Source organism: Fistularia commersonii, chromosome 21, assembly GCF_037954325.1.
Source record: "Fistularia commersonii isolate RoL2024-O1a breed Wild chromosome 21, RoL_Fcom_v1.0, whole genome shotgun sequence".
Taxonomy (NCBI): Eukaryota; Metazoa; Chordata; class Actinopteri; order Syngnathiformes; family Fistulariidae; genus Fistularia; species Fistularia commersonii.
In genome coordinates this window covers 11,458,050-11,478,566 of record NC_141304.1, presented here as the reverse complement: position 1 = coordinate 11,478,566, position 20,517 = coordinate 11,458,050, and the positions used below count along the sequence as shown (strand labels likewise).

The 20,517-nt window shown below is 44.4% G+C and overlaps 2 protein-coding genes across 3 annotated transcripts; both read right to left on the bottom strand.

Moving 5' to 3' along the window:
* Positions 1-461: 461 nt before the first annotated feature.
* On the bottom strand, positions 462-10,522 carry LOC147222298 (RNA-binding protein 38-like). Its single transcript, XM_086167763.1, has 4 exons — positions 10,086-10,522; positions 7,667-7,790; positions 7,323-7,377; positions 462-2,216 (listed from the first exon to the last, which is right to left on the bottom strand). The coding sequence occupies exons 1-4, from the start codon at positions 10,296-10,298 to the stop codon at positions 1,874-1,876; spliced, it is 735 nt and encodes a 244-aa protein (XP_086023889.1). The 5' UTR covers positions 10,299-10,522; the 3' UTR covers positions 462-1,873.
* Positions 10,523-10,918: 396 nt separating this feature from the next.
* On the bottom strand, positions 10,919-19,939 carry rae1 (ribonucleic acid export 1). Of its 2 annotated transcripts, XM_086167993.1 has the most exons (13): positions 19,836-19,939; positions 19,277-19,395; positions 19,063-19,167; positions 18,537-18,629; positions 18,351-18,437; positions 18,182-18,268; positions 17,498-17,569; positions 17,297-17,404; positions 15,251-15,357; positions 14,716-14,791; positions 13,867-14,061; positions 13,441-13,526; positions 10,919-12,778 (listed from the first exon to the last, which is right to left on the bottom strand). In XM_086167993.1, coding segments are annotated over exons 2-13 (1,107 nt in total). In that variant the 5' UTR covers positions 19,367-19,395; positions 19,836-19,939; the 3' UTR covers positions 10,919-12,777. The 2 variants fall into 2 exon arrangements, with proteins under 2 accessions (XP_086024119.1, XP_086024118.1); XM_086167992.1 differs by lacking the exon at positions 10,919-12,778 and having other exon boundaries at positions 13,437-13,526.
* Positions 19,940-20,517: the final 578 nt, after the last annotated feature.

The window sequence follows — 20,517 nt, the reverse complement described above, 5'->3', positions numbered from 1 at the left end:
GTCTCCCAAACAAGCTGATGTAAGCAGGAACATGTACGGACGCTGCTGGGGGAAACCGGAGCTCGCTGAGCTTGTTCAACAGAGAGTAAAAAAAAAAAAAAAAAAAAGGTCGGTTTAGGTTATGGGGTTTCAAACGACTTTTGCTTTTTGTTTCTCCTTACACAAAACTGTTGGTGCAGGCTGGAAGGAGGGGGGCACCAAGCACCTGCCAGGAGTGCTGGGTGTTGTGGTTTGATAAAGTCTGGGCCTCTTGCAACCCCCCTCCCACAACTCTGACAGCACACACACGCACATCCTCGATAACACACAAACACATAACTGAACCCTGTCACCCCATGAGCATTTTTCAGTTTTGTCACTACAGCAGGATACAGATTGAGAATAAATAAATAAATACAATTACCGTAAATAAATAGTGACACAGCAGGAACATGCTCAGCAAATACTCTAGTCTGGAGGCATTTCTCAGTACAAATTCTTTATTTTTTTTTTTGGTATGGCTTCTTTGAAGGAACTGTAAAAGACATTAAAAAAAAAAAAAAAAAAATGCAACCAGCGAGGGATCCACAAACAGGCACCTTCAGTAAATCCACAAACATGGCGGAAAAACCTGCTGCGACTCTGCAGGTCAAAAAAAAAAAAAAAAATGGCATAATTGCTACTACTATAGTACAAAAGAAACTATTTTAACTTAGTACCTCTTATAAATACCTATATAAATATTGTACTCGATGACTGAAAATGTCTTGAATGTCCTCTGGAGAGCAAACAGTCTGTGACAATCGGTGAGAAGAATAAACCACTGGTGCTTGTGCTCAGTGTCGGCTACCTTTCGGACAGAGATACAGCACGCTTGGTCCCAAACGCCGTCATACTGCATGTGATTATCTACATCCATCTTATCGAGACCCGAGGGAGTCAGATTACTGACGGGCCTGTTAGAATCTGCATTTGGTTCTATGGTGAGGGGAAAACGCTTGAAAAATTAGGACATTAAAAAAAAAAAAAAGAGGGGGTTTTATGTTTTTTTTTTCATTTTTTTTTTATTAAGGCCTCTTTAATTGAATAAATTAAAAAGAAAAAAAAAATGGCAAAAGCTCTGTCGTCACAGTCCGGTCTCGACTGTAGCCTCCTCAGTCTGTCACGAAACTCGCGAGTTGAGTTTTGCTCGTGCTCCGGCGCGCCGGCGGTCGCCCAGAGGTTTTGTTCGTCACAGGGCCAGAGCTTTACCTCGCCCCCGATCGCGTAAGGATGGGGACCAGAGATAGAAAGGGAGGGCTGGCTGTTTGCCTCCTCGGTCGCCACCGCACGTCTCCTTGCGTCGGTAGATGACCGTCCCCGTTGTCCTAAAACAGCAGCCCCCCTCCCCACCCCTGTCACGTCCACTCCAGAGTCTGGAATGAACAAAATGTCCTAGAAACTCTCGAAACATCAATATGTACCACGGACGTGCTTAATTTTCACTGACTGAGCCAAAAAAATATGATAATTGATAATAAATGACATACAAATGAATGATGGAGACATTAATACGACAATAAATGACATTACAAATAATAGCAATAATAATAACAATAATAATAATAAAATGAAGTGTCTGGAAGCTTCTTGAAGCCCTTGGAAGCGACCACATACTCGCTGTTTAGCTTCCCAACCTGAACCATGATTTCCCTCCCACACCTTCAACCAATGAGCAGCGGGCTCATCCTGATCGTTTAGTGCAATATTCCCACCCCGTTTCCTGAAATCCTTGCCTCACGGGAAAAACAAAAAAAAATCTTTCGCCAGCCTCGATGTTAAGGTCTGCCTCCCCCATTCCACCCTCCCTCCCCCCCTTCTGCACCTGTACTGCACTCTCTGCGTCGCTCCAGACTCACTGCATGCGGTCTGGTTGGATGTGCTGCTGGGGAGCATAGTGCAGGAAGGCCGGGGCCGGCGCGGTGGCCGAAGGGAGGGAGGGGTGGACGGTGGCCGGGGCCGTGGCAGCGGCTGCCGGGCCGGCGCTGGCCGCAGGGCTGGCGGCGTAACTGTAACTCAGGAACCCGGCCGGGGAGGCGGCGTATGGATACTGCTGTTCGAAGGCGGCTTGGGCGTATTGGGTATAGGCGGCGCTGTAGTCCAGGTAAGGGCTGGTGCTGACGGAGGTAGAAACCTGAGTGGGCAGCACCAGGCTGGGCTGCACGAATGCTTGCGGGTAGACGTACGGCTGGGCCAACCTGCACACAGACACAAAGACCAAACAAGGGGCGTTGAGAAGAGCCGCGGCGGCAGATCAGAGGAATCCCAAGGCCTGGTTTCTATTGTTTACATTGCTCCTGGACAGCAAGTGTTTAAAATATAAACTCTCTGTAGGTGTTCTGAGGTTCTCACACAGATATCTGTGGTTATTAAAAGACGGAATACGTGAAGGTGACTCAACCTGCTGTCTGTGGCAGTTAGTGAAACCTACGAAACCTGTTAGGTAGGGCCTCCTGAGGTGGACGGCTGGGGAGGGGCGGGTGAGTGACAGAGTCAGCCGTTACTGGCAGGTTTTCAAGCCCAGGCATCAGCGGAGTGTTTTAACAGCTGCTGCTCTTCACTCAATGAACACAATCAACCGCACGCGCACGCACACCCACACCCACACACAAAAAAAAAGGGGAAGTCTGCAAAGGTGGCGCGGGGAGTCTTGGTTTTCTCTTGGTGTGTAAACCCGACGCAGGCGATCACAGGTGAAGATGTCGGGCGCGGCGAGGGAGCTCATCAGGGCTGGCTGCGAGCCTCGTGTGGGGGCCCGCAGGCACCGCTGATTGGAGCCACGGCGTCGGGGGACAGCGCTCTTACTCGTTCACCGATTCCGCCTGTGCTTCGCCACCCCAGCCGTCTATTTTTACTGCGGCTCTCTCCTGATTTTCTTCTCTGGGGGGGGGGGGGGGGGGGAATGACGGTGGCACCCCTACCCACTGCCTTCGAATAAAGGCTGATGTAATAACAAGAACACCCCCCCCCCCCCCCCTTTGGGGGGAAAACATCACATAAAGGCAGCCCAAGACAAAGACAGGGCAGTCATAACAAATCTCTCTCTTTGCCTTGCACTTCAGTTAGGGCATATATCGATATATAACGACTACTGCTGTCAAAATGTGACGTCGTAATGTGGCTAAACATATCTGACGTTATGAGATGTGGGTCAGGCAAAAAAACTTTGAGGATTCTGAATATTTTATGACTAAGTAGTAACTAAGTTACTTAGCCAATTCCCTGGCAAGTCACATTTCATGTAACAGAATTGAGTTTACATGAACATTTGCAAGGACCTAAACCAAAAAGTCTCCAGAAAATGGAAAATTTCTCATTATTTCAGGGAGACATGATGTGATTTGTACCTCAGAGGAAGTCTCATATATCGATATGAAAAGGCGCTGGTAAAAAACATTTAACTATTCATTTTTTACCATATTGATTCAGGCCTACCTTGAGTTGCATCTCAGTACTGATTTATATCTTTAAAAGATATATCTATTCAAATATTCAGAATTTGATTTTTTTTTTTTGTCCCTCTTAGGTCCACAAGGACAAGAACGAGATCAGTAGTGAGACGCAGCCGTGAGGTCAACACAGTAAAAGATGGGAGCATGCACGAATTGGGGGCTGTCAACAGACACACACAGACACGCACACACACATGAGAATCAACCCCTTACAAGCCCCCCCCCCCCACAGATCCCACACACCAGTTACCACAGCAAACCCCAAACCATGCCATAATAGGTAAAGAGTCACACCACAATCAGGATAACCTCCTCACTCCTCATGGAAGGGAGAAGATAAAAATAAAAAAAAGCCACTCCAGTTCATCACAGCACACCGCACTGCACCCTCAAGCCATCACTGGCACCTTGCAGACAGGCTGGCTGGGGGACGGAAGGGGGGCTGGCCAGACACTTTCTGCCCGTACTTGGGGCATCTTCTGATCCTCCTGGCGCTCTGGTCAGCTGGCAGCGGACAGCGGCCAAGGTCAAACAGGAGGACGGCGTGGGTATTTGTCAGCAAGAAAATAAAGAGGGCCCGTTCTGTCATTACATCATCAGGTAGCAGACAGGTGTCATTTCTCTCTTGAAAACTCAGACCCGATGCTCGACAGTCATGAGGTTAAGACACGAGGAGATGGGGAGGGGTAGAAAAAACAAAAACAAAACAAAAAAAAAAAAATCACACCGACGATTATAAATAAGAAAAGCAAGAAAAGCAAAAACAAAAAGGGAAGATTTGGGTAATAATGGCGATTCCAATAGTGTTTTGTACAATGTCCTTGTAGCTGCCTCCTACATTCATGCAGTGTTTTTTTATATTCAGATTGTTTTTCTTTTCCAATTAAAGACCACTAATTGGTGATTTACCGGTGACATTTTGTCTTGTTTTTGAACATCTGATGAATTTACTGGGCTGAGATGCACGATTGGGAGCAATTAAAAAAAAGCAGACATTTATCAAATAATTGCTTGTATCTGGATGTAGACTCAATAATCATTCATCACACAAACATAATGGATAATACACAGAAATTCCACACAAGTCCGGTCATACACTACCTCATTTCAACTGTAAAGTGCCCCAATGCCACACACACACATCCAAAATATCTATATAAACATATGGGAAACTATATCATTTGAAATGCTTTTTTAAAAAATGGTAATTACGGAAAATTCTGAATGTGTGAATCAAGAGGCAGCAGGAAAGCAACCCAGACAGCAGGTGACCCGAGGAGCTGGTCAGACCTCAGCCCATTAAGGCTCTGATCTGCACCTTTTATAGAAAACCGCTCTGGTGACGACCCCTGCGGATAAAGCAAACACTTCCAGGATAAAACCAGAGGGTGAGTATTTCGTCCAATGTCCCACAGACACTGTGAAATAACAGCTGAAGTGAAGGTCGTAGGCATTCATGTGGGGAATGTTTCTTGAATAACGCTACCGGTTTCGGGGTGCTGTTTGAATAGAACCTCGGGTCCTGATGTATCATGACTTAGATTAACGGTCTGAATTTTTTTTACACGCACGCACACACACACACACACACACCAACTTTTATTCTCCTCTCTTCAGTTGTTACTTCATTTCACCTAGTTCCTTTTTTATTCTTAGATATTCAAGCAGTTTAGTGAAACTGTCCAGATTTAGAGCTCAACAGTACCTGTTTGACATTTCCCCTTTGTGAGACGATTAAGGGTGCATTCTCTTCTATTCGCCAAGCAGTCTGCATTAAGGGGGAATTTTTACATGTAAGCTTTCATCCCAAGCTTTGGTCTCAAAAGAGTTAATGGAGACCTTGGTCGGGCGCGGTAGGCGCCAAATGGATTACGCGACAATGTGAAGGGGAATATAAAAGGCGGCCTGAAGATTACGGGGTGGCTGGAGTGGCCGGTCGACCGGAGTGAGACTAACATAATGTTACTCAGCTGACAGACGGGAGAGATGGGGTCAATAGTGAGCGCCCATGATCACCACAAACACACGGTAGAGGATCGATGATAAATGACGGCCACATTATGATGTAATGTGAGGAGCACGGGGCAATATCACATCGAGCAGCTAAATACTTTGACGCCATAACGCAGATGACCTTCATGAGTCAGTGCATCGCCAAGTGTGAAAATGGGCTTGGTTGGTGGGGAAATTCAACGGGGCCTCACAACAAAAAAAAAAAACAAATATGAAGAAATGTGACATGGAAGTGGCCGGTGAGTGGCGTGGAAGAGGCGCTGCATTAGCTGCTGAGTCGTCAAGCACGCTGTCAAATCCTCATCTCCCCCCCCCCCCCCCCCCCCCCCCCCCCCATCAATACAACATTGCTGGCCTCGGTGACCCCCTCTGGTCCTCGCAGTGCAGAGCATCTGCTGACCACACACACAAACACATGAAGGCAGTAAGCCCAAACTCCAGCACACCACTGCTACACACAACATAGTAGCCCTGTCTAAAATCCTGTTTGAGCCCATGTCACCGCACCATATGCTATCAAGGGGTTAGAGGGGGAGGGGTGGCTGGAAGAAAAGCCACTTGTATACGCCACTGCATCTCAGGGAGGCCTGCGTCTGTCAGCCGCCGAACAGAAGCGGGCAGGCAGGTGCGTCATGAGCCCCTCCATGTCTCCAGGGCTGATGTTCATTGGAGATTAACAGGGGGTGTAAAGAGCTGTAACACGAGCCAGCACCTGTCAGACTGCCACCTCAGAGCTCCACTGTTCTCCATGCACCGGGCCCTTAGGATTTTGGTAAATCAGCATTCGCCTTGGTGGCAGGAGCGCGGACACGGGAGGAACTTATCCTCGCTCTGACTCGGCTGAGTCACACTTGAGTGGCGCGGGGTGTGCGTGACTTTTTCGAGGGGGTTCAGTTAGCCGCTCCAGAGATTTCCAGACAGCAGTACCACTAAATGCATGCAACAGTTGGTCACCATTCTAGCCTTTCAAGCATTTGCCATAACATGCATAAGGGCTTGCATGACGGAAAATTAGGGCTGAAAGGTCTTTTCAAAGGAATAAACAGAGTGCAAGTCTGAACTGTAAACACAACACTGCTGGGCTAGAGTCCTCCCAGAGGACCTTCTAGGTCATGGGGGGGGATTTCACTGCTCATTAATACAGTTGAAGACAGTCGTTTGTTATTTGTAAAAGCAATGCTGGCTGCTACACAGGTGAAGCTTTTCCATTTGTTGGATGACGTGGTATTAATCTGGACACCGATACAGATAAAAGTACGCCCTTTCATGAAATTAAATGATTAGGTTATCTCTAAATGGATCTGTTTACATCATGCATACCACGGTGACATGAGGCTCCTCTAAATTTCTCGGCTATTTCGGACACCTGACCACCAGTACAGAACTTCGGAGGAATTGCTGCATCTGTGAGAGTTAGCGTGTGGGATAATATGAGGAGATCAATTACTGCGCAGAAATGCTAATTTTCTGCTCGGCGGACCGTGGCTCTTGGATGAAGAAAGCGCAGGGCCGTTTCTACAACGCGGCTGACGGCTAGGAAGCCCCCGGTGTCAGAGCTCTCTCAGGGCAGGTACACGAGTCAACAGACTCCTGATAGAAGTTAACAAGTGAGTCACACATTTACCTCTGGAATGCTCCTCCATTGCCACAGATATGTGAACAATCCAACTGGCCCACAAAACTCAAATATGCTAATGGACTACTTCTGGAGTTGCACGCAGACCCAGAAACTGACATGTACATTCCAGAGGCCCTGTTTGTCAAAGAAAGAGTAGCCTAGTGGCATTGCACCAAGGGGAACACAAGAGAACGTTACAGGCGCCCACCCCTCTGACTTACCCATAATGCCTCTGGATGAGCGCCGGGTGAATGGGCTGCACACCGATGGATATGCCTGCAAGATAGGGAGGATGGCTGTCAACCACGCATTTGCATTTACAGAGGAGGCCGGAGAACAATACACAGAGGGCACAGAGAGACAGAGGCAGACCCTGTTTTCAAAATCGCCACTGGCAAAGAAGAGCAACATATCAAAATATGGGCCAAAGACATGATTGTAATTGGAAAAAAACGAATGCTGTTTGGTAAACAAAGAGATAAAACAGTTTCATTTCAACTCTCAGATGTCATTCAAAAGAAAACAATAGAAAATAAACTCAACCATGAAATGAAATAATCCTCACCTGTTTGGATACTACGAGGTTTGGCTCCCAGGTAGGCCAAGTTGACGTTGGCCTTCCTGCCATCGATGATGGGGTTGGGATCCTTGCAGGCTCTTTCTGCTGCTACACGATCTGTCATCGTGACCTGAAGAAAGAAGTTTACATTGAAACGCACCATACGGGGGAGAAAAAAAGAAACACCAGTGTTGACAATTGCATTGGATTCCCACTGACAAGGTCGGAAGCCCAATAAATGTTATCTTGACTTTTAGATCCTACATCTGGTACAGCAAAGCATGAGGGTATATGTAAAAACATGTTTGGGGGGAAAAAAAGGTTTAATGGTCAAAAAAACAGAATCCTGAGGGAATCTCCTTTTTTTAAAAAAAAAATCCTCAGTTACTACTGAGTGAGAAATAAGAGTTTGTAGTCATATATTCTGAGGAGGAAATTTCTTTATTTACATGCGCTGTGTCAAAAGCCGCAGTAAGGAAACCGCAAAGATGCCAGTTGCTGCTAAAGCTCACAGTGGGTTAGCAGTCGCAGGACTTCGACTCTTAAGATGCCAGTAATGCAAAACAAATGCATAAAACAGTCGTGGCCCGTTTCAGCGATTACGGTTCAAAACCTGCTCACAGCTGCACGGGCCGCCCTGCTGAAATATGGATCGGAGGAGAGGAGCTTATCCAATTAGGGACAAAATATTAAGGAGATTGTATTAGTCCACCCCTCCTCTCTCAATCCTGGCATTAGATGAGCCCGTCTGTTTTGATTGCCACGTTCTGCCAACTCAGTGGGTTCACCTCAGCGCATGGAGCAGCCAGAGAATGTAGGCCATAGCTCGCATTGTTTAAGGGGATGGTTTTTTTTGGGGGGGGGGGAGGGGGGGGGACATGACAAAAAACAATATGACTCTACATAGTGGAACGATCTGCAACAAAGCCCACTGCAGGGCTCGTGTTGTGAACACAGAGGAAGCACAGAGGCTTTGTTTACACTGTGAAGAGCCTTACTGTTGAAGGGGAGGTGGGAGGGGGGCTTATCCACCTCTGAAGTGTATTTGGATAAAAAGGTGAGTTCAGCTTGGGGTGGGGAAGGGACAACTCCCCACTCTCCTGTCAGCAGCCCCACGACTCAAGCCCTACATACACAATCGGCGAGATGACGGACGCTTCATGGAGGATAAATCGCTGCACCCTTCACCGCGTGCGTGTGTGTGTGGCAGCAGCCTCATCGGCCTGATCCTGTTTAACCTGAAACACGGGCTTCCATTCTCGACCGTTAGATACAAAAAAAAAAGGAAAAAAAAAAAAAAAAAGACTTGCCTGGCTGTTTTCCCTGCTTGGAGAGCTTACGTGTAAACACTGTGCAATTGTCTTACAATTCAACCCGTACACGTAAACATGCACAAATGCACAAAAGAGGTTTCCATTCCTTCTTTGGCCTGACAGTACATAAGTGTCGATGTGTCCTTCCAAGGGGTCTTGTAAATATTTGCATTTCTTGCACAGCTTCTGTTCTTTGTGACAAAGGGAAAATGGCTGACTTTATCTGCCTGGAAGAGGATAAGTCACCCATTAGTGGAGAAAGCCTTCAGGAGGTCCCTTGGATACTTTCCATCAAATGTACTAACAGTAATAGAAGCCATGGATCGCACTGATTCATGCATCAGAACTTTTCCAGGGCACTTCAAAACAGAGGCTGGGATTTTGTTTTTTGTTTTTGTTGAGAAATGTTCAATATCAACATGTTGTTTGTGTAAAATCAACACGTTTGTAGAGCGCAGTTGTTGACTTCCTCCTGAGCAGCTGAGGTTTGGTGCAAGTCTCTCTCCCTCTCATACACATACACACAACTGAAGCCCTGTGCTTCAGGCCGTGACAATGGAGGGCAGGGTGTGCAAGGTCAAACTCCCCACTGCTCCAAAATAACCATATAAAGCAGCAGCCAAGAAGTACAGACCGTCTCATACACTAAGCCAGGCTGTTCAGGGGTGAGTGAGGAGGAGAGGGTGACTTTATTTGGGGTTAGTGTGTGTGTGTGTGTGTGGGGTGGGGGGGTGGCATATGTAGAAATATAATCTTCTTAGTTACCCATTAACTTGTGTGATCCCTCATCCTCATTAAGCTAAAATAAAACAGCCAGTCAAGCGAAACAAAAAAAGAGATGCCGTGCCGTCGCTGGTTTCTGCTCCAGTGGTGTATCTTGAGTTTATTCCGCACCGGGAGATGTTTAACCCCTGATGAGTGTTTTGGGTTCGTGTATGAAGGGAACCAACTCTCGCGGGACGCTGCTGGCGCCGCCGTGGTATCGCGACAATTAACCGCGAGACTTGACTCATTATGATAAAGTTGTGAACGAGATCGGCGCGCGCGTGTCGTTTGTCATTAACGGACCGCGACTTTTTTTTTTTTTTTTTTTTAAATGTCGCGTAACTTACGAAGCCGTATCCTCGGGATTTCCCGGTCTGCCTGTCCGTTATCACCACAGCCTCGTCGATTTCCCCGAAGCTTTCGAAGTACTTTCTCAGCGAGGCGTCGTTCGTGTGGTACGGAAGCCCGCCGACGAAGATCTTGGTGAAAGTAGTGTCTTTCTGAAGCGAGGTGGGATGCATGACGTCCAGTGCTGCGTTCATGTACTGATGCAGAAGCATTGGGCAGCCGGGGAGAACACGCTGAAGATTCGGACCGGGCGGTTATTAATGTCCCAACATCTGTAAAACGCACCGAGTCGAAGGCTGAACCGGCGTGACGTCGTTGTCCTCCTATGTATTTTTTCCGCTTAAATTTTACCAGCCCGAATCTACAAGTCACACTTCGCTTACTCCTCCGCCAGCTCGGGAAGCTGGTCGCTTCTCCTTCTTAAAAAAAAAAGAAAAAAGCCGTGCCGGGGATCTTTATACGGCGCAACGGTGACCCCGCCTCCTCTGAACTCTTACCCAATCAGCGTCGAGCCTGAGTGCCAACTTGGGTAGCGGCTCCTCCCATTGGTCCGCCCACACGTACGCTCCGCTGCACCTGCTTTTGTCTTTTAAGACACAAAAGACCCGAAGTAGCTGAATCCAATCCCGCCTCGTGGTCTCACGCACCGTTGTAATGAGGAAGTAGCACACTTCTGCATTAATTCACCTTTCCAAACGTTCAGAGGTTGTCTGTAGGGAAATCGAAACTGCACAAGTTTTGTTACTGAACAAAGGAAACATCCAACTTCCATTCAACAATGGGTCCGTTTGTAAACTGACAATTAAGCGGCTGTATGAAGACGATCGGCAGTGGGTACATCAGTAATCGAGATGTTCGACTTATTAGTCGAGATGGCATGACTTACTGGCAGAAGTACAAGATGGGAACATTTAACTGAGGCCGAAACGACCTTCTTATAAAAGCGAATCGTCGGCGTGTTTGACAATGAGGCCGAGCGACTGGATGAATGTGTTTTTAATGTTTTAGTGCGCTGACCCAGCAATGACTGCAGGAAACAGACCAGTTCACAGCTCATCAGTTGACTCGAAAGGTTATGAATTAAATCGCCTTCAACGGAATATCGGAGAATAAAATGCATAACGGAATTGGCAATTGTAATTCTGTTCAGGAAGAACCCCCACCACCATTGAGAATTTAGAATTATATATACTAACAGAGCAATAGCCTCTTTCTCTCTCTAGCTTGTTTCCATCATCTCAAGAACACACCGTACCTCTGTTGAAAAGAAATTAGCAAACCAACTAATCTTCTTGGTGTTACTTTTCAGATCATCTTACTAGTCAATCACTGATGTAACATGAAATAAATTAGGATTTCCTAATTATTTTTTTTAGGATTTTATCATTCCGATGAATAATTACGTTTTAGTCATTGCCATCTCTTTTTTTGGAGGGGGGGAAGGGGGGGGGCGTCAAGAACACTAGGCTGACCTGAACAGGAGACATGCAATGTCACATAGTCTTAGATTATATTATTGTTGAAAATTAAACCTGCAGCTTGTGGAGGGGCAGCACCACATTTGGCATCAACACTACGGGGAGAAACTGGTGTTGGAAGGTGGCACCAGGGGTTGAGGTGGAAGTTCAGGAGCCGGTGAATTGCAGCAACAGAAAATCTTCCCGCCGTCAGAGTCTTGGAGCTCCACTGCTAAGTAGCAAGGGTCAGGCTAACATTGAGGTGACACTCTAATGACCTCAATAAAATGGTGTTTAATTCACACCTTCAGCTCTATGAACTGGTTCACTTTTCACACTTGGCCTTTGTTACCAACAACCCATCCCCATTCATATTCTCTTGAAGAAAATCCCCGTTTCCTGCTTTGTATCCCCATTAAAGCCTGATCCTGCATAAAGAATCTCAAAGTTTCACTTTGATCCCATTTGTTTTTTTCTAGCAGACTTCTGCCAGGGGTGCTCTCAGGCACATTTAACACCCTGAAAGATAAAAAAGCTCCATCTGCTGGTTATGAAGGATTAAAACAGGCACGCACACACCCACACATGCACACAAGGGGGTCACAGTAAGCCAGATGTTTTTTTCTAAGTTTATCTTTGTGATTTTCTCAGATGACTTCAATGTCGGGGTCCCACACGATTTCATTTTACAGCCGACGTATCAGAGCGGTGAAGCTCACAATGTCATGCAAAGTACAGTTGAAAAAACAAAACATGAAAAAAAAAAAAAAAAAAAAACCTTAACCAACAATCATACAAACAACATATAGGTTATCATTTACTGGATGACTCGCTCAAGTTGTAATGAACATGTTCAATTTTAAGAGTATGCACTTTGTTATGCATTTTACATCCAAGTTTCATTAATGGCGCTCGATCACAGGGACAGCAAATCAAATGGGGTGAAGTCTTTGGGACAGCCTTTCAAAATGTAAAGATTGGAACGGCAAAGAGAAAAACAGATCAATGTGAGTGGAAAACACAACCCCCCCCTTCCGTGATGACGTGCAAGACCAACTGTCATGCAGCAGCCATCAGTGCCAGGTTGGGTAGGCCCCTCAAGATTGGTCCGTGCACACCGGGGCTTTGGTCCAGGTGTTTGCCGAAAGGAAGGAGTCTGTCTTGAGCGTATACGTACACTAAAGCAGCAGGTCTTTCGCATTTCCCCACAAGAGATGCGACTTGGCGTGATGGATCTAAACACAAGAAGGGGGGAGCAGTCAGTCATGAGGAACAGATTTTTTTTCTGGTTTATTTGAGACGCAGTCTCCTTTTCTGTGAAGGCCATCCAGTTCATGGTCAATTGTTGTCAAATCTTATCATGACCGCTGGACTTAGTTTCTTTCCTGGAAGATGTTTCACCTCTTGTCCGAGAGGCCTTTTTAGCTCTGAAATAAACTCACTCCAGTTGTTGCGATAAGATTTGACAACAGACATTTCTTTCTGCACAGAGTCATCATCAGATTGTAATGAATCCCTGGAAGTGATGCCTCATTTGCTGTACTGCTTTGTTGATGTGCATTCAGCTATTTCCATTTTAACTCCTTTAACTTAATCAATAGCTGTCCTGTGATGCATTGTGCAACTTGGCTCACACTGAAGAGGTGTTTTTCTTTTTAAGAAAAAACTTTGAGTGGTGATGCTACAGAAAAACAAGAGTCCAACCCAAAATACTGATAGTACAGATGCAGAGGTGGCTTGTACACACTAAAGTAGCAGAAACTACATGAGCTTTCAGTACCCAACAGCTCTCGCCAAAGATCACTACTCGGGCTTGCAACAAAATCAAAATTCTGTCACTGCCCTCATCTGCACTCGCCAGGCACCTTGATCACACAGCAGACGCCCAACCTCTCACCATTTCTTATTCCGAGGTTTCAGCTCCTCCGCAGCGTTCCTCAGGAAGATATAGTTCTTTTTCTGGGGGTTGTAGTACTCGTGGCCCTGAAGGATTTCAGATTCACAGTTAGTGATGTCAGACATATTCACTGCAGATTCATAGGGAAGGCAACATTTTTCAGACCAAATTGATGAAATACTGAATATTCAACTTAAAAATACATAACTTGCTCTTCAAATCTAAATATATGTTACATTTATTTCCTGAGATTACCCAATTTAATGTAGAGAATTATTCTTCCCCATTTCTGTGTGTTGTTACAAATTATTTTGGTAATTGTTCCCGATGTTGTTCCTGCAGGTTGTGGGGTAGTGTTTGGGAGTTTGGCTGTTGTTTGTCAGGAGGCCCTGTGATAATTTCAAAAGTTGGAAGAGCATCTCCTACCTTCGACCAGTCGTAACTGGAAGCATACGCAAAGATGTTGCCGTTGTGATTGAAACAGCAAGCGGTGATGGGCTGATCGAGCTGTTCTGACGTCTTCAACTTGGTCCGGGCGTCTTTGTCCCAGAAGCTGAAACGTCCATCTGAGCCCACAGTCGCCAAAGTGCCATGAACCGGGTGGAAGGAGATGGCGTTGACCTGACAGGACAGATGAAAGGTATGGGGACACATTTTGACTTTATTACAAATATTATCATTATTCATCAACATATACAATGGCATCAGTTAGGACCCAACCAATGACATTACAGTATCAAAGAAAGAATCTGAATTGTTCTTTGAAAGTCTGCAACAGTAAAGCGCTATGTGTGTGTGTCTTAGTGTGAGCAAGTAACAGGTGGCACTCTTCTCAACTTCAGTGAAGTTAAAATCAGCTGAAAATGGCTTTTTGTGGCTAGATCATCAATGTGGATATTGGCTGATGTGAAAACTTTATGAATCTTAAGGAATATAAAAAAAATATCTATCCAGCAGGCAAGCCATTGGTTTTAATGCTACTGCCAGGGTTTCTGACGACCATTAGATATGGAATGACATTATGTGTACTTGTGTAAGTTCTGCTATCTACTAACCAAACTCCAAGGTCATTCAAATGTTGTGGACAGCATTACATTTTAACATTTTTGACCTTGACATTTCCTTATTTTCTGACATACACGTGGATTTTTTTTATCAATTTTTTGAATTGCCAACATGCATGCTGCAGGGAAATAATAACTGAGCGTAATGCAAATAACCAAAGAAATCAAACACTAATATGGAACCGTCTTAGATGTCAAAAGCCCAGCTTACAGCGTAGATGTCCTGTGGAGTCGTTGTGTTGGTTCCATTAGACCGGTGGCACTTGAAGGTGAAGTTGTCTTTGGCTCTGATGGAGATGGAGAAAACATGTTCACGTCATATCTTGTTTCTTGATTCGTGAGCTTTTAATAGTTGCAAAAAACGAAGAAGGAAAAAAATGATAATTTCTTTTGAGATTTTCAGTGGACGGTTTCTTTCCAGCAAATGTATGTGTACATCATAATGGGTGTGTGTATAGAAAATCAAGTTTCTGCTACAGCAATGAAGGAATGGAGTGTAATAAAGTGTTATTTAATTACATTTTAATCGAAATGCTTATAAAAGTCTGCATTAGGGGCAGAAATCCTCCACTGTGTCACTGATCAGACCTTTTAAATATAGAATTTCTAAAATTAAAATTTTTCAAAAATTGCCTCTCAGTTTTCTAATTGTTTGTATGAAAATTTTCCCGTGGATTATAATCAATGCATTTTTTAATGTGTTTTGATGGAGACAATTTCTACGCTTCTCAGTTCTTAACACTCACGGATTCGGAGGGTTGATATAGTGAATCGCAACCCGTCCCTCAATGCTTCCCAGTGCAAATCCAGTTGGCTTATTCTGCTTGTCCTTGAAAATGGCAACACAGCGGTGCTTCGGGAGGAGAAAAAACAATGTCATAAAGAGGGCAATAATACATACTTTGTATTAATGGTTTAACAATGCATCAATTCAATACATATACTGACTGGATTGCAATAATTGTCAATAATTACTGAAATTGTGAGACATCTATGAATGGCACCTCTTTTGTTTAGAAATCATTTTACAATTCCAAGTGTGATTTGATACGATGGGGGGACGAATAAATGAGTCGATGATTTTAGTTTGTAATTTCACATTCAAATTTCTTCATAATATATCATTTGATGTACTGAGTGACGGCCCCGGAATCAAATCTAACCAAAATGTAATCCAGGCAAGCTCTGACTACATGGCGCATGCTTGATAGTTGTCTGAATCACTGATAGAAGAGTGTCTATCCATCCATAGCGATTCGGACCGGGTTGCTGGCACTTATTACATCAATCCAGATGTTCAAATCCCTGGTGATTCACTGCAGCTCTTCCTGAGGGACATAAAGACTTTCCCAGGCAAGACAAGACATACAATCCCAGCTGAAATGCTGAGTCAACCATAGGGCGTCCTTTGAGCTGTACGCGTCCTTCATAAATGCTCGACTTTGAAATGCACGACTCCAAGTTCCCTACAATGCCTGGGCTCCTCTCTTTATCCCCTAGGGAAAACCCTAATAATGCAACAGAGGAAACATTTGAGCTGCTTGTGTTGGCGACCTCATTCTCCAATCCATAACTTGGAGCTTGTGGTCTCCAGTGAGGGTTGGGAAGTAACTAGAAAGGATCAACTGATAATTGCATGTTGAAATCCAGCCCATTTTTCCCCCTGCAACAGATCCAACACCTGTATCACTCCCTTGCTCACACTGCAGCTTATCTCCGTGTGTGAGGAAAACCCCAAGATGCTCATAATCATTCATTTGAGGATGCAACTTTCAGAGGGAGCATTCCACCGTTTTCTGGTGGAGAACCACAGTCTATAACCTATGAAGGTGCTAACTATCCTTACTACTGCTAGACAGCCAGCTACAATGTGTTTATGGTATAAGAGGTTTGACAGGAAAACATGATTCACAAAAGAGGCAACCCTCTGATTCCAGTGTGAGATGCTATCCTGTTCACATCTCTACTGTCAGCCATGGTTCTTTCTCAAGGTGCCAGACAGATTGTAAAAACCTCTGATGCCACGCAAAGGTGCTTCTTTGTGGCCTCACAAACTCACTCAACTCATCTGATGTTTTAAGCAACCGGAGCTGATCAGGCCTGAAAACTGTCCTCGGGATCTAGACAAATATGGACAACCTTCTGATTATAGCTTCAGTAAACAATTTTGCGCAATGGAGAGTTTGGATAGGGAGAGTTCAAATTCCATGTTCGGAGACCCTGCAAACAGCCTCCTCAGTCAGATATTTCAAGTCAATCCAAATGACCCATAAGGGTTTACCTGGTCAGCTCAAGATACCTCAGGCACCCTGATTTGTCTCATGTCTAATTAGCATTAGAAATCATTCCTCTGCTGATCTGATGACATGACTAAAGACGAATCATTGCTCTTTGGGCTGAAGTCTGGTGGCACATATAATTATAAACATCATCATGGTCAACAATGATGGTTGTTATGGTCCATCCATGGTTAGCATATAAATTCAATACCAAACACTTCTCAGCATAAAGTCAGTAAGACCTCTCAGATCTCCCTCCCCCCATGTAGGACTGCAGTGCATGAGTATGAACCATTTGTTGAATTCTGGGGCTGTCCAATAGTAAAACTACAAATGACAAAAAAAAATCAGTTGCTCACATTTTCCCTGATGGATTTGTAAGTGCCGTGTTTCCTTTTCGTGCCCGTAAATTATGAGAACAACCAGATCATAGTGTCTCAGAGCATTGGCACAGGGTGTGCAGAGAAACTTTAGAGCTGGAAGGTGTAATAAGTAGAGGAGAAAAATTCTCACCTGATGTTTAAGAGGAGAGTCTATTCTACGGAACTCAGAGGGCTGGTTCTCCAACTGATAAACAATAAGACCCCTTTCGGCTGTGGCAACTACTGCCATTGGGTACACCTGCAGATCAGAGATGCAAGTGCAAAAGAAGTTAAGAATCCAACATATCTGACAATTTAGTCAGCAGAATTTATAAGCCTCAAGCCATCTTACAACATCTGCGCAGTAACATCTCTCAGGCATCTGCAGAGACATCATGGGATTGGGAGAACGGGTGTCCCAAAACTGGTGGGTAACAAAGAGACACATCATGTACTATAGTATTTTGCTTCAGAGCTTTAAATCAGACACAATACTACACATAGCTCCTTAAGGATGAATAGTTGCTTCATTTGAGACATTTTTCCCTGCTCCAGCAAATATATTGGGGAAAATTGTCAATTCTGGACACTAGTTGATAGGGGCTGGGGTGGTGGTAGAGGGGGGGGTGTTAAGCAAAAACAGTCAAGTTTTAGCTTGTTTGGGGAATATCATGTGCCTGTGATATTTCATTATTGATTTTTGTGATAATGAAAACAATGAGGCACATGCTTTAATGAATACTAAGATGCGGGACAATGCACTGAGTACAATGGCGATAAGTCATTAAGTGAAGGTACTATAATGCAACAAAAGCTTTCAAATCATCATAAAACTAAACAATTTTATATTCCATGTTCTTCTAACACTGGAACATGCTAACTTATGCGTTAAAATTGACAAAATTAAAATACAAAAAGGAAAATAAAACGCTTTAACAAATTGCGCAGTTCCCAGTATCTTTTTAAATACCCAGATGCAATTTTTTGTAGGAAAAATTTTTTGTAATGTGTTGCAGGTTTTTTTTTTCCTTTGTACCTTCAGTGTTTTGTCCCAGCTGCCAGTCATGATACAGCTGTAGTTTGGGGCTTTAATCCAGTGGATAGCTTTGATTGGTCCGTCGTGCTGTGAAGATAAATGATTGGGGATATATGGTGAGTCGCTGGTCTTCATGACTGCATCGCTGCTCTGAGGACACTCATCCCACCTGTGCAATCTGCACTGCCTGATTACTGTTGAGATCCCACATCTTGGCTGTCTTGTCACAGGAGGCAATGAACACTTTACTCCCATCCTGGTTTATACCAAAAGAAGAAGAGAGAAAATTTCCATCACAGCTACGCAGCCCAACAGACACTATTTACTGTTATATACTGAAAATGGTGGGACTTACGTCGCTCCAGCAAGCATCAAGCACAGGACCTGTATGCATCTGTTGTGCTTTGGGGACAGTCTGCCCGTTGTCCTGCACTTCCCAGCAACGGACCTGAGGTCAGATTGGACAATAATTATAGCATAAGACATGATGTATCTTTAAGTAAAGTTCAATAAACATTTGTTAAACAATATCTGAAATAACATTATAATAAAGGGGTATTTAAACTGGCAATACTGAGCAGAAGCCAGGAAAATACATCATTCATTTCACCATACCTTCCATAACAGTCACAATAGTCCCAAATAATATATTTGGCATTATTATCCAGACTTTTATGGAAAAGTCTATCACTAAAGCAAAACAAGCTCAGCCCCTGCGTCAAGCATATGTGCTCTGATTCGATTGCAGTTCAAGACTTTAACATGCTGCACCAAAACACGAATGCACTGCATTCTGTTGGGGGAGAGACTTCTGGTGTGCAGACCCAAACCTTCCTCAGGCAGTGCCATACACTTTTTTTCTTGAAATAAAGTGAACTCACATCGTTGGCCCAAGATCCCCCTATGAGGAAGTTCCCTGGCATATTTGGAGGACTGAAGGCCAGGCAGCTGATGCTGTCATCTGGCGGTGAAGTCACCTCTACATCCTGAACGACAAAAACGTACATTAGTGGAATGTCACTTGGCAGCAGCAGAGCGGATATATTTTGTCAGAAAACCCAAGTAACAGTTTCACCTTTAATATTTAGCGTTTACCTTCATTGGATTATGGCTGTCTGTTGTTGAACCTCCGAAGACGCCAGTCCCCGCTGTTCCAAAGCCGGAGTTTGTACCAAATATACTCATATTGCATTACAGAAATGGCTGATACGTGCCTGACGGGTAAAAGAGATGCGTCATATTATTATATTTACGCATTTACAAGGTGGTTATTTAAAACCTGTTTTGGCTAGTCGGTAGACGACACTAGCCAAATGAGCCAAGCCCTCAAGACCAGAATATCCCGGGTGGACTGCTACAATGCGCGACCACGCTAACTAGCTTGTGAAGGCGTAACTTGATGCTAACAAGCTGGTCGACAAGGAGGTTTCTACCCGCAGACCGACTTACTGGAATTTACAGAGCGTCTCGAATCTTGAATTATTCTTAGCAATCAGCAATTATTCGAGTCAGCCACGAATCGCTTGCTAACGCTAGCTCGGTTTTGGAGAGTGGCCGATATCTAGGTTGTAGTTTCCGGTTCAACACCAACATTGAACTGCCATCTAAAAATATAAAAAAAACTGTATGTAACCTTGTGTTTCAGCAAACGTACCTTAAGTTGCTTGATTTCTATTGGTGTGTGCTCATATGTTGGGGGGTAAAAAGCCGAAATATTTTGGCGCAGTAAAATGTGGCGCTTGTTTCCCGACGTGTCGCCTTTTAATGACGTAACACCAGTCGGTGCATGCAATTCCATTACTTGCCTCTAGGGGTCGCTGTTGGCACAAGTATCTCGGTACGTCAAAGGTGAAATCAGGTGCATACCTTAGTTATCTGCAAGCATCGCTCCCGATCGCCACCTGTGAAAGGGGAATTTGCACAAATTGATTCAGAAGTTGCATGTTTTGATCACTGATAATAATAAACGAGTTGCAAACTCTTACTCAAGGACTCACACTACTTAAACATTAGTTCAGGTCCCTGTGTTTACCGGTCCATGGATGTTACATTGGACACTTCCCTCATTATACTTCGACTGCAATAGATTTGAGATATAAATACTACACTTTTGACTCCTTTACAGTAATCCGATAGCGGTACTTAGTTTTAAGATTATTGATACACACACATTTACACACACACACACACACACACACACACACACGCACACACACACACACACACGTATATTATTAATGAAATTGTTATATTGGTATTATTTAAAATCTTTCTATAAACTTGTCATACAAACACATAATACACCATTATGAAATAACCTTTCCATCGTATCCACT

What these genes read in the sequence shown, in the direction of transcription:
- rae1 (XM_086167992.1), bottom strand. Translation starts at nt 19,366, where the DNA reads ATGAGTATATTTGGTACAAACTCCGGCTTTGGAACAGCGGGGACTGGC. An exon ending in ACAGCCATAATCCAATGAAG is followed by an intron (nt 19,168 to 19,276) that starts GTAAACGCTAAA and finishes TTTGTCGTTCAG; the next exon opens with GATGTAGAGGTGACTTCACC. An exon ending in TTGATGCTTGCTGGAGCGAC is followed by an intron (nt 18,438 to 18,536) that starts GTAAGTCCCACC and finishes GGTATAAACCAG; the next exon opens with GATGGGAGTAAAGTGTTCAT.
- LOC147222298 (XM_086167763.1), bottom strand. Translation starts at nt 10,298, where the DNA reads ATGCTTCTGCATCAGTACATGAACGCAGCACTGGACGTCATGCATCCC. An exon ending in AATCCCGAGGATACGGCTTC is followed by an intron (nt 7,791 to 10,085) that starts GTAAGTTACGCG and finishes TTCTTTCTTCAG; the next exon opens with GTCACGATGACAGATCGTGT. An exon ending in CTCATCCAGAGGCATTATGG is followed by an intron (nt 2,217 to 7,322) that starts GTAAGTCAGAGG and finishes GTCTGTGTGCAG; the next exon opens with GTTGGCCCAGCCGTACGTCT.